Source organism: Porites lutea, chromosome 6 (assembly GCF_958299795.1).
Source record: "Porites lutea chromosome 6, jaPorLute2.1, whole genome shotgun sequence".
Lineage (NCBI taxonomy): Eukaryota > Metazoa > Cnidaria > Anthozoa > Scleractinia > Poritidae > Porites > Porites lutea.
In genome coordinates, this window is record NC_133206.1 from 32,410,807 (window position 1) to 32,424,604 (window position 13,798).

At 39.3% G+C, this 13,798-nt stretch overlaps 1 protein-coding gene across 2 annotated transcripts; it reads right to left on the minus strand.

Annotated features, from left to right (window-relative positions):
* Positions 1-2,708: 2,708 nt before the first annotated feature.
* Positions 2,709-8,101, minus strand: LOC140941674 (protein FAM124A-like). Of its 2 annotated transcripts, none has more exons than XM_073390691.1 (2): positions 7,917-8,101; positions 2,709-3,731 (listed from the first exon to the last, which is right to left on the minus strand). In XM_073390691.1, exon 2 carries the CDS (start codon positions 3,687-3,689, stop codon positions 2,709-2,711), a length of 981 nt encoding a protein of 326 aa, XP_073246792.1. In that variant the 5' UTR covers positions 3,690-3,731; positions 7,917-8,101. The 2 variants fall into 2 exon arrangements, with proteins under 2 accessions (XP_073246792.1, XP_073246791.1); XM_073390690.1 differs by lacking the exon at positions 7,917-8,101 and adding an exon at positions 6,888-6,979.
* Positions 8,102-13,798: the final 5,697 nt, after the last annotated feature.

Genomic DNA, 13,798 nt, shown 5'->3' on the forward strand with positions numbered 1-13,798 from the left:
AACTCAGGATTTACCATAAACAACACGCCGTGCACTAGGGAAAAAAAAGAAAGAAGGGAAGAAAATGGGGGGAAAAGATTAAAGAAGTCACATTTATACCAAATAATAGGCGTGACTGCCAACGTAACGGGGGTACATTCTAAATTTGGAGTTTCACGTCAACTTAAAATATTTTAAAACCTCAAATTTTATAATTAAATAGCGCAAGGATTGAAGTTCGCTCCTGAGTTCCTGAATTTGATTTTTCTTGCTAAAGGTTTATATCCACAATCAGCGGAAGTTATCATATTCTTCGCCGGCGTTTTACCCTAGGCTTTATGTTTGTCTTGTGCTAGGAAAGATATTCCAAGGAGGAAGTCAGTAGTATTAACAGACTAATAATAAATTTAAAACAGTTACTTCCCTTGGCCCAGGAATAATGCAAATAATTGACTATCCAAGAACGTAGCCACATCTATCTAAGGTTAAAACTACTGAAAGTGAAATCTTTCTGCGGAATCTACGCAGCATCTTTCTGAGGCTGCGCAGTTTCCAAAGTGGGGAGCATCACAGACTGATCGCTGAACTCAGCCTTTCCTGATGCATAATGTACGTTACTTTTATCAGACACATGCCCCGCACGATTACTTTCATCTTTGAACCTTCCAAGTTTTGGAAGTTTTAGGTCGCTTTGCTTTGAGCGACTTTTGCGTGAGTACTTTAAAAATTTCTCATTTGACGATGACAGCTTTAACTGAGGAATCGTGCCACGTTCCTCTCTGTTCCGCAAGCGTACAAGTTCTTTTTGTAAGGCTTTCGTGTGGGTGCTTGTAATTCGAAAGTTTCGATCCATTTCCTGACTCCAAGTATGAACTTGGTTTTCGTATCGCCTGGCGAGACCTTGGTTTTTTATTTTGGCGAATTTTGCGGCAAACACAATATGTCTGTTTGGCCTCATCGACAAAAGGTACTGTTCCCTCTGCAGAGCTTCTTGACGGAGCCGTTCTTGTTTTTCATGTTTAGTTTCGTTCCCTTCATCCAAACAGGTTGGAGAAATCGAAAATTCCAGTGTACTTTGAAGTCGTCTTGCCTTCAGTCTGTCTAGTATGCTGGTAAAATCATCAACACTGGGTCTGTAATAAGAATGAAAGGGTGATCTCTCCGAATCGTCCTTTAAGATCGCCATTTCTACCGTCCTGAAGTTGATTAGTTTCCAGGTTTACAACTGCTATAGTTTCTTTCCCTCCACCTAGTAGCAGTAGAACATTTTACGAAGTCACTGAAAAGCAGGTGAAGAATTTCGGTTTTTCGTCAAGTACTTGACTTTCTTCTGTTTATAATGACGTTACTCCATTAAGCGAGGTTGACAGGGCAACAATAGGTTAACAGCAGGTGAATACGAAGTTTCCAAACAATTCTAAATTTAACGAATAGAAAATTCAAAACGATCCGCCTTCACAATATCGCAAAGAGTCGCTAGTAACTCTCATCCGCTCCAGAAAAAGACAGAGGAAAAACATCGCTTCACAGTCTTCAATGATTTAACGGATAACATCAAAGTATGATATCCTTATGAAATCCTTGGGAGCCACTTAAGCAAAGAAATTCGGAGAAGTAAAACCAGTCAAGAGGTGAGTAAATTAAATTCAAAAGACCCTCAAAACTGTCTTTATTAATAATTGAAGGAAAACAACGGATAATTCCAGACAGTTCGATCATTGTAAATGATAATGGGGTGGATATTTATTTTCTGAATAACCATGGCATTCTTTTCGTTCTCTCCTTTGCGTTTAACAGATTCCTTTTTACGAAGAGACTTGGTTAACGTTTTATGTAGTTTATGCACGACAGTTCTTTTTTCGTTTTTATTAACTCAACCCGAATCTAATGCGACGTATGACAGGTCTATTTTTTAAAACTCATTATTTCACTCTCATTAATATGCTCTGGTGCCTTATTGTACTAAAACTGAATGAATATTAATCATAGAGATGATAATAGCAATCAGTTTTGCATTCAGTAATGAAATATATCAAAGGCACCACGTCATTGGGACAAAAACATACTATTTCTCTGAGCGATGAGTTAAGTAGGAACTATTAGAAATTACCGATCTATAAAGCTTTAAACGAAATTTGACGAAGAAACAAAGATCACAAGGTAATTAGATGTAACAAAGTTTTGAAGTAAAGATAACGAAACAAAAGTACGAAAGTGAAACTTCTAGAGGAAAAAATAAAGTAAATGTCTTTCACGTGATTATTTAAGTCAGCCCCTTGAGCATAACTTGACGTCAACTGAACACAATAAAAAGTGAGGTAATTTGATGATGAAACTAATTTGTTCCCATTTATGCGACATGGAATAATTGCTAATTGTTATATAACCGGAATTTTTTCTCCAAAAGCGCCCGCTCTCATTGGTTACTCCGATGTCACATGACATCTGACGACAGAACTGTTTCCCGCCAAACGTCTCTGAGACGACAACACTGAAAAAATTATGACGTTGGAGTGTAACAGTTACTCGCGAATGGTGACCGCTCGCTGAGGTTAAGTTTGGGGCCGACCACTTGACTTTTGAGGGGGGTGGGGTATGGGTAGCCTGCGAGACGAGACGCCTTTTTCGGCACTTGTTTCCCTTGGGGGGTGAAACAAGGGCGGAAAAGGGCGTCTGATCTCGCAGGCTATAAGATATGAGGACGATATAAGTTATGAGGACGTCTACTGTTATAATAGGGTAAAACGATCATGGAAGCTTGAGTTAAGTGTCCCTTGAGGAGAAAGGTCCATATTTCCGGCAAGACTCTCTGTATCTATGGACGCCGTCTCATAGTCTGACGTCTCCAGACTTGTGTTAGACAAAAGGCGTCCCGTTTTCCTTCTATGGGGGAAGGACTCAGTCTCCTCGAGAATAAGCTCGTTCCCATCCGGGTCCTTTACAATCCACAAGGCTTCCTCTCTATGAACGGGTGAGTCAGTCAAATGGGGCAATATTACGTTAATATCTTTGATTTTCATCTTTAACCGAATAGACCTCGAAGGTATAGGGATAATTTGAGGTAAATGTTTAAGGGAAAGTTGAACATCAAAACCACTCTGACTATAAAGGGTGAAGAAACAGAATCCTGCAGATCCACCGCTCGGCTTCTTTCCAGTTAAGATCTCATAAAACGACCTCATCTCGATAAAGTTTCTCGCAAAAACATGGAAGCGTAAGTGTTCGTTGCCGTAGTGAACCGGGCAAATTGACCACAGGGGTAGCCCGGGGAATGTCTGATAAAAATCCTGGTGGGCTGTGATTCTGGGTTTAACACCCTTAGGGAGTTCCACCCGGTGATGAAAATACCAAGGAGCGAAATGCAAGTGCTCTTGAACATCTATAGCTGACAATCGTCCAAACGCTTCGTACAGGAAAAGAACGATGCTAATTGCTTGACAACGCACAAAAGCATCGTCCTGTTTTTGTTTATCCTCGTCTCCGTACGAAAGGAGGGTAGAATCGACATCATCGCTCTCACTGATAGAAATGAACTGAAATGTGGGATCCAGTCCCTCCAGCATAGGCGAGTAAAGCCTTTTAATGCCATTAGCCTCCCCCCAAGGGACTGTTATTTGCAACGTGCAGTCGTAAGGGTCGGGTGCCACGGGGAAGTTCGATTCCTCAATACCTTCGTCAAATCCTTCGTCGTTAAAGACCACGTCCTCCATAATTCATCGGACACTCTTCTCTTTACAATCATATAGTAATATCTGTAAAGTCAGAAAAGATGTCAACAGGGTTTGCAAATTTTATTGATGAGTGGAGTCACTGTGACTTCTACTTCACAAATTTTGGAGTCATTTTGGAATATTTGGAGTCAAGTATCACAACGAAAAAAGCCATTTTCAGACTTTTCAGCACGTCGTCCTGGCATGTATACACTATCGTGAAGGATACACGAAGTAGCTGTGGCGGTCCACTGACCTGAAAAGCTCAAATCCATGATGGCGGTCATCGAGTAAACTTTGATCGTAATTTACCCTCCTCCTGTTTTGTCGTGCAGCATAATTCTTTAATTTTGATGTTTTAATTAAGGTTTACAACGTTTACAATTAACGTAAATTGTATTTGTTGCGAAAAAGGTAAGGACAAAACTGTCATTGTTACCGAAAATTTCTGGAGTCGAAGTGGCTCCCTGTTTGTTACCGAAAATTTCTGGAGTCGAAGTGACTCCCTCCGTAACCTCTGTGGAGTCATCTGAAGAATTTTGGCGTAAAATACGCCAAATTTGGCGTATTTGCGAACCCTGTGTCAACATGTATTACGTAACGATTAGCACAAAAATAAAAAGGAGAGTGAAATTTAAGTTAACTTAAGTCTCCGTTTGTTTCGGCCGTCGTTCTTTCTCAGGGAAGCCCCCAAACTCGCTTCTTTAGAACATAAACAGTTTATGTCGTCCATTCAACGGCAAGATACTGTAAAAGGATCCGTGACAGTTCTACTCTTTCTAACAAGCAGTTTGTTTTAAGTTATAAAGTTGTACTAAAACAAAATTGATGTAGTCTTTGACCTGTTCTGTTGTGCTTGTTCGTGGATGAAGTACAATGTGCTTGGTTCTTACGTTATAACGTTACAGTACTAATAATTGGTGTTGTTTGAATTGACCATTTTTCAAAAATCTCTCTTAACAAAAGAAAAAAAGTCCATATCACATAATGCTCTCCCACGGGAAACAGGACCTGAAGTGTAAAGACCGCGTAGTCGAGTGTTTTAACACCAACTCTATTGTTCATAATTGTTGGCCAAGATAATAGTCCACTTAGAAAAAAAAATTCAAATAACAAACAGCCTCTATCAGTCAATAAATGCTTTTTGGTCCATTTCGCAAGAAGTGCCTATTTTAAGATGTGTTTCGCGCAAACGCTTTTGAGAAAGATCGTTCCGTGATATTCAAAGCCCAGGTTTTGTCGATCAAGCTGATTCTACATAAACAGGAAATGTTAATTTTTTCCTATTAATTAACACGTCTAATTATTGCCTTGTTTGTGTCACACTCTGAATAGTACTATGGTTGCTTCATAAGTTCTTTGTTTACACTGGCAAAAAATTGTCTCTTTGCTGCCGTTCTGTAAACTACATCTGCGTTTTTCACCTCCAAAAAGATTTCTAAGATACAGCTAAAGCATTGTTGATATCACCGATTGGTAAAATTACAGAAAAATGTTACAACTCAGTATACTCAATGATATTGATCAAACATCTTGACATTACAAACGTCTGTGAAGTGACGCGTGAAGCCAAAAGTCCGAACTACATTTGACAGGTATTACTCATGCTTTAGGGATTAATGTCACGGTAGCTACAAGAAACGAGAAAACAGGAATTTATTCTTATGTATGTCTCAAGCAATAACCACTACTGTAAAGCCTGGTACTCCTATATTTTTCCTAATCAATAAAGATAATTGCTTTCAAGATTACTGAACGCTACCTAACAAACTGTTGCATCGTTTCAGTCACTTGCGGTGATTATTTACAAGCTGCATTGAGCATTTCACTTTTGCAGAAAAGCTGGCCTCTACAAAGCCTAGTACTTTTAACTTTTTCGTAATCAATTAAGATATAATTGCTTTCGGTTTCGACAAACCGCTTGACAAGCTATAGCGTCTTTCTTTAGTCACTTGTGGTGAATACTTACAAGCTACCTTGTCCTTTCCACTTTTGCACAAAACCTCTATAATTTAGTATGAAGCCCTGCTAGTACTTCTTACTCAGTTTTCCTACTCATTTAAGGTGATTGCTTTCGAGACTTCGGCACACTAATAAGCGATTGCAGCTGTTTTCTGTCATTGTGGTGGTTCAGTATTTACGAGCTACTTTGAGCACTTTCCACTCGCAGCAAACCTCTATTACTTATAGAATTTTAATTAAAAAGTCATCTATCTTCTTAGAAGTCGACAGAAACCACAAAAACCGCGGCTAAAAGATGTCGATTACGCACGCTTCGTCACCGAAAAACCGCGTCTAATTGACCCGCAACTGTTTTATCCCAAAAGATTACAAAAGGTCGGTATAAAACTTTGGAGAGGTTCTCGATGAGTTCCAAAGGGTCGGCTACTCCTGTGAGATATGTGGCACAAACTAATAAACTATGAATAAACTACGCTCAAGATACTATAATTTTTTAAAGACACTAAATTTTTAACCGGTAATGCTTAGAACTATTGTCTTGCAATACCAGCCGGCGAAGTAAGTTAAATATAGTTTATTTGCTCAGACAATTGAGGTTAAATGATCACCATTCGTCACAGTACAATGTTTGTTTTGCTTAAAAATCTGGACTGTAGAGTAACGAACTATGCCAAAAATCAACGAAAGTAGTTTTCGTTGCTTTGTGCAGCTGCAGTATGCTCACAGCACGACTGTACGGGTGACATGTACGATAAAAAACTTATTGCCTTCCCCTCGAATAGAAATAAAATATTGAAAAATAAACAACTCTAAAAGCCCACGTTCAATGCTAATCAGTTTTCATCCTAAACGAAGGACTGCTTTACTTAAAATTCTTTTTAATGATTGATCTGCTTTCGCGAAATGATATGGTGAATGTCGCATGGACTTTACTATGCTTCATATGTCAATAAATTCATCTCCATGAATTTGTCGAAACTGAGTTTTTTAATCCGTTCTATAAAATACACGCACGTGAGATAATTTGTCAAACGAAATTCGACCTTTACGATGTTAGAAAACTAGTTGATCAGAACAAAGAAGGCCAGATGTCTTTGACGTCTACTATCTGATTCCTTCTCAGCGAGCTTTTCTCCGCGAACTAAATTGTGCGCGCATCAGTTTGACAAAGCACATTTTCTTACTTTTTTTCCTGTTTCTACTTAAAAAAACTTCATGCGAAAATAAAATACTTACCAAATTGATTTTCAAAACTGGGTCGATGTCTAGTAGAACCGTTCTTTTAGTAAGCGCTTCCGCTTTGTCTTTACACATCGCTTAGTTGCGAACGAAAAACGCCACTGTAGCTTGCTTAGCTTTTGAACAGATCTCTTTTTGCATTAATTACATAGAACGCAAACACCAGAAATAGCAAATGAGAGCAGTAGACTGATTATAATATCGCCTTCTAAAGGACGAACAATACAAACTTAAGAACTTCTTTCTTCGCTGAAGACAAAAAACAAACGCTTTATTAGCAAGAACAAGCCAATGAAATAACTGGAAAGTATTCTGTCCAGACGGTGATAACAGAATTTCAAACAAAGCTACTTGTGGGCGGTACTCAGCGAGATGCAAACACTACACATGGGAATAAAAACACGAAAATAGTTGCGAAACTCACAAAGTTCACTGAGTTCGAACGTGTTCGGAGTATTTTATCTGTAAACGTCACCGCTTCATAGTTTTCGATCGTTGTCATCGCGACAATCAGACCGAGATCTAAATCACTATATTGCAAATGTAACGAACCTTTTAAAATCGTTTTTCGGATGTTCAGGAACAAAGCAACAAGTGCAACGAGGTCAATGTAAAAGAAATTACTTTTAAACGAAATCGCTTATCGCACAAATACCTTTAAAAATAAACAAAGTTCTATTGAGAGATTAGATTATTCAATATATAACTAAAGTAAAAAGTAACATAAATTTTCTTCCAAAGGTAATTTAATTGGAAGACCGATGCAGGAATTGTAACTAAAATGTTGTTAGTATATAAGTCTTTCTTGTAATATACCTGAACTACTTTCAAGACCTATAAATATTTGCCAATATTCAGCGTAATTGCTACCCATTTTATGCAGTTTGACCACTTATAGACATTTTGTGTGAAAAAATGGAGTAGAATTGCTAATGAAGTCACTGGATTTTTTTTAAAAATTAGCTCTTGTCGGTCGTTTCACGTCAAATTACTATTTTCACTAAGTTCTAGTTAGGGCACACCTACCTCCGTTTGAAGTCTAAGGTGACCTTATGTACGTTCTAGTCTGGTTCAAAGCGTTCTATATTGTTTATAGTCATGCCGCAAACAATTTCGATCATGCCAAAACGGAAAACCGACATATTTACAATATCTTTAACAAGCTGAAGTACTTGGCCCACCAACGCCTATCCGCTTGGCTGCGTCACCGATAAATTCATATATTGGCCACCTGTAGTTAAGTGCTGAAGAATAATTATATATTTGTTTGTTGTAAACTTCATCCTCTGAATGTGTGAAAAATGGCAATGAGCGACGGTTAAGTTTAAACGAAATCAATAAAAAGTACAAAATTAAAGTTGATTTCCCAAATGTGAAGCCGCAGTCAATCTAAAGGGTGGTAAACATCGCACAGTGAATTGAACAATGTACCGGAACCTTTACTGCTTGATCTGAGCGTGCTTTAAGACTTCCCCGACACGAAAGCAGATTTTAATAATCTCAAAATGTAAAAGGAAACTTGACGCATTGGTTTACACTGAGGTGTCGACAAATGCATCATTCCGTTCTTTTGCTTTTGCGAGGGTTCAGAGCCACCTTAAAATTATCGAAATATCGGTACATTTTTTCCGATTACCTGTTCTTTGTAAACGTTTTGTGGCTGGGGCAAGTGCAGTCGACCACCTCTCGCGACCACCTATTCAAAACGCCAAAATTTTCCCAGGCAAAGCCCTATAATTAGAACCCTTCGTAAACGACCACCTCTCATAAGCGACCGCAATCACTTCTTGGCCTGACGGTTTTATAGTTTTCCATTGTCTTCAAACTCTTTTGTAAACGACCACTTGACTCATGATGTGGTCCCTTAATTGTTCGCAGTATGTACTACGGCACTTTAGACTTTCAGTGACGACATAGACCTACGGTCCACTCTCTCTTAACGAACACCTCTTTAAAAAAGACATGTATGGTCAACTCTCTCAAACTCACCTTGTCACCGGCACCAAGTGTCCGCCTTAGAGAGATGTCCGTCTTTTAGAGAGTCAGATAAAAGGGTTAAAAAAAGGCAGGGACCAATTCAAGGTGTCCGTTAAGAGAGAGTCGACTATATTAAATAAAAAAGTAAGTTTACACTTCGCAGACCCAACTTTACGGCGTTAACGGAAATAATACTTTTCTTCAGTAAATTTTAAAGCATTCTCCTCATGTTTAACAATCATATTGAATCATCCTCCGTAGCCTAAAACTTTCAAAACCTCTTTTGCGAAATTACAACTTTATCTGAAAGTTCCTTTTTACGTTTGATCACAGCATTTTGTCCTTCCAAATGGTCGAATTAAATTTTCGTGAAATAGGCCTTCTCAATTTTCGCGAAATTAAGTTAGAGCGAAAATTAGTAAGTTACAGTAAATTAAGGAATCTCAAGAGGCACTTTCTCATTGCGCTGTTTGCCAATTCAATTTACGGTTTTTTCCATATATAACGGTACGAAGAACTTAAGGGGTTTGTACGCGCCTTGTTAATCACAACTCTACTCATGTCGATTAACAAAAATCGCTCAATCACCTTACCACGATTGCCACGTAATCAATCATTAGATAACTTGCTTCATCATGCACTTGACAACTCACGCTTGAATTCGTTTCTAAAACCAATTCGACCTATTCGACTCTCTCTTAACGGACACCTTCATAAGACGGACACCTCTGTAAAACGGAGACCTTCACTGAATTGGTCCCTGCCTTTCTATACTCACTTTATCTGACTCTATCTTTGACGGACACTCCCGCATTTGGTGACGGTGCAAAAGGTGTCCGTCTTAGAGAGAGTTGACTGTAGAGAGTAAAACAGACGTGTATCAAATACAGTCTCAGGAATGAATTAGGCAATAAAGATACAGATAAAGAATGAATAAGTGATAACGCAGTTGGGTATATACTGAGATACCTAGACCTTTTAGGCGCTTCCAAAATGAAGATTAATGCACTTTCCAGTAACTTTCCAACTGTCTGTTAGGCACTAAACTTATTGAATTGAAGTGTTCTATCATTATAGCTGTTTAAATTGCAACAAGTGGGTTCATAACTTTACTGGCGTAATAAACTGACGTACCACTGAAAGCAACAATCTACGAATTTATTGCCCGTTAACAATGCCAGGCTCAGAGATAGCTACAGGGCCAGCGGATCGAGAAAACTAGGAAAAACAAAACGCGTGGGGGCTGGGGAGCCTTATTCTCTCTGTAAACCTCCTTGAAGTACTAGCCTGCGTGGCAGACGTAAGAGGAAGGGGGCAGTGGAGGGGGTGGGGGTGGGGGGGGGGGGGTTGAAAAGCGGGACAGGGAAGTAGGCGTCCTTTTCCTTCTCTCCCTAATTCCCTTCTGCCCCCCCTCCTCCTCATTTCCCTTTTCCTCTCGACAGCTGCCACGCAGACCGGAAGAGCCCAAATAGTCCGAAAAAGTGACCGCAATTATCTCATATTTCTTTCTGTGCTAAAATTTTGAACACTTTCATGCCTACAAGTCCATTTCTAGGAAACATTAAGCTCTGTCCCGTTGGTTCGCTGTAATAGTGCTGTAGGTGCTTCCATTTTTAAAATGTCACAAACTGTTCAGAAACTCAGTGGCGACCAGTGACGCCGGCCCAGGTTATGACGTAGTAAAGGAGGATTTTGCATATATCCCAGCATGCTTTGGTGCAATTTCGTTACGCTTGTTATGAAAATGGCGGGTCGAAGGCGGTCGTCTTTCCGTTAATGAGTGATTTTTAGCCTGCCATTTTGCCAACTTTGGCGTACTCCAGGTAAGTGATTTTACCATTTTTTATGAATTTTTCTTTCAAGTTTTCGTTAGTTTTATTTTTTCGGCGCTTTATGGTCGTCAAGCGTCAAGAGTTCAATGAAACAATAGAGGGTTTTTTCAATAGCGCGCCTTTGTGTTTGTGTTTACAGTCGAGTGGTTCCTATCTTTATTAATTTGCATAATGTTTAATGCAAATATAAATCTCAACGGTAGTTCCATTTCAGAAAGTGAAGGTTGAATATTCAGAAAACGGGTCTTGACCTCTTTTGACCTCTCTAGTTTTAACCTTAGACGACCAAGAAAAGCGTGCAAATTTTGGTCTGTTAAGAATTGACTGTGCTTTTGTGTGACGCAAATTCCGCATGATCTTGTTCCTTTTCCACGTGCTTTGTTTTATGGATTTGCAATAGACATATTTGTATGTATCGTTAGGTTTATTTTGGATTCCTTTTGGTATTATTTGAGATCTAAATCACTAGAAATATTCATCCGACGTCCTGAATTGTTCCTTTTAGGTTTGTTTGTTATGGAGGCGGGAAGTCTAAAACGTAGACATGTACCTACGTTCGACTCTCCGGGTAAACCCGAGAGCAAGCGCCGATCTCATGAATCGTCATGGAACACAGATACACCTAGAGCAAGGCGCTCCATCACTTGACTTCACGTCGATACAACAAGGCGATTTTACTCCAGTTAATTTCGACATCACATCATCCGAGTCGGGCAACATTACTAGTCTTCGTTCCGACAAATCCCACATGAACGAAAAGTGGCCGTAAACAAGCTTGACCTTCAAAAGTGGAAAGCTTTTGACTGTAAGCTCGAATCGGCTTTCCAGATCGATTCAATGAAGCCATACGTAGCGATTATCTTTGAATAGCTTCACGTCGCACGGCCTTCTCTCCACGGCGTCCATCTTGAACTAACAGTATCACGTGACGAATAGAGTTTGATAATATAGTTCAAACGCAAAGCATGATGGGATATATGCAAACTCCTCCTTTTGACGTAGTCAAAGGTTACGAAATTCCTGTTAGCAATTCTTGACCTGGTAATAGATACATTTGGAGCTTTCATGACCAGTCATGCGCTACACTTTCTTTTCTGTTTTATATAGATGTCATTTCCGTTTACTACAATACACAGGAAATCCCCCATAACTTGAAAATAGACTCGCAGTTTATACGTTGTTAAGATTGATTCAAAACAATGTTTTTAATGTATGATGTCCTTAAAATTACATTTTGCCAATTTAGTAGTGTAGGAACTAGAGCATTAGTGAACATGGACACTGCGCTCTCGACATCATTCTAAGCAACCTTATACGTATCTTCTGGTTTCTTTCAAGTGGATAACATGATAAGGAAGACATTTAAATGCATGATTCATGGCCAGCTGCATTTTACTCCTACTTCAGTGTGTGTCGTAGCGTAAATCTCTCCGTGGTTTGGAAAGATTTTTGATATATATTTGTGTCTACAGCATAAAAATTCAAGAGGAAAAACGTTTCGCCGCCAAAATCTGTAGTTTGCTAAATAATCTCACCTATAGCTGGTTATTCATGAGTGTTATAAAATTAACATTCCGTCTATTACCTGAGATGCCGTCAAATAGAAAGCTGATACAACCTGTCTCTACCGCATTTGCGATGCAGGCAAAAATGACTCGCTTTAACTTTAGAACCAGATAAATACGAAGTAAACTGAAAAGCCTACAGCGTTGACGGAGTCTATAAGAAGGGCAGTTACATGGGAGGACTTAGCAGAGACCACGAAGACCTCGTCTACCGAAATTGACAGTTTATGACTTTGTTCTCCATTCGCGAATGTGTTATAGGAATTAGCGTAAATAAAGGCACCAGTTTATAGTTTATGACTAAAGAATGAATATACCCTTTAAGTGCTAATATAAGAATGAAGTGTAATTAGCTTGAATGATAAATAAACGTCAACGGAATTTTTTAATCGAGGGAGATTCTCCGGGAGATTCTTCAGTTGTGGAAACGATCTTCGGGGGCATCCAAAAATATCTTGTTAGATAACCACCAAAAGACATAAAAATACTTGCCTTCTTGAATAATAGTATGGAACTTATCCAATAAAACACTTCACCAGGACCAAAACTGTTGTGACAGGAAGAAGGGACTTGACCAGATTGACGAAGTTCTGGTATTCTTGAACAACAATCAGTCACATGGTATAACACGTCACGCAGTGATTTGCTCCCCTCTGGCTCACCAGTCTGGGGGTAGTGGGGAAGGAAGGACCAAACCAGTTCTGTCCGATCATGTGAGACATTTTTTCACAGATTACAACAATGTCACGATATCTGCTTTTTAAACGTGTCTTCTCATCAACTGAATTCCAAAACTAATGGTCCAGTGCATAAGAGGAGAGGAAAAAACTGGATTACTTCGCGTACAGGGACGAAATGCTATCAGACTAAGGAGGAAAAGCAGCAATATATACAACCTACACGTGATGCGACGCCCTCGCCTTCCTTTCTGAGAGCCTTAGGAAGTAGGAAAAGGAGAGAGAAAACCACCCGACACATGGTTACAATCACCAAATGACCGCCTTTCCGGGTCAAAGTGCTAAGTTCAAGCACAGAGCGACACACCCTACTGGTAGTAGTTTTGACTCACAGCACAAATACTACGAACGTTTTATATTGTTCACAGTATCTAATGCTTTCACGTGTTTATTGGGATCGATTATCTTGATATCTTTTGGCGATCAGAACTCTTTGGAGAATGGGCTACTTTTCTTTCCAGGTTTCGGTTACCATAGTGACACCAAGATGACAATCCAGGGAAGGGGGCTACTCCTTTGTGTAAGCCACATGGGTATGTGCCGCCCCAAAGGGTAGGGTTTTTGCCCCGTTTTGGTCTGAAAACGGGTATAGACTTTGCCCGTTTTGGTCTGGAATGGGGTATAGTTTTCGAGGAAACTACGAGAGTATATGGGCGTTTTCCTCGTTTCAATTCCTTATGAATAAGAAAGAAAGAAGAAATATGTGAATTCGAAGTAGATTTTAAGAAATCTTTTTTGTCAGCATACTAATCTCAGTAATGATGACATAATTTCTTAGAGGCCAGGTCTGAAAACGT

Bases quoted from the DNA above. Each gene is read 5' to 3' on its own strand.
- LOC140941674 (XM_073390691.1), bottom strand. From the start codon at position 3,689: ATGGAGGACGTGGTCTTTAACGACGAAGGATTTGACGAAGGTATTGAG.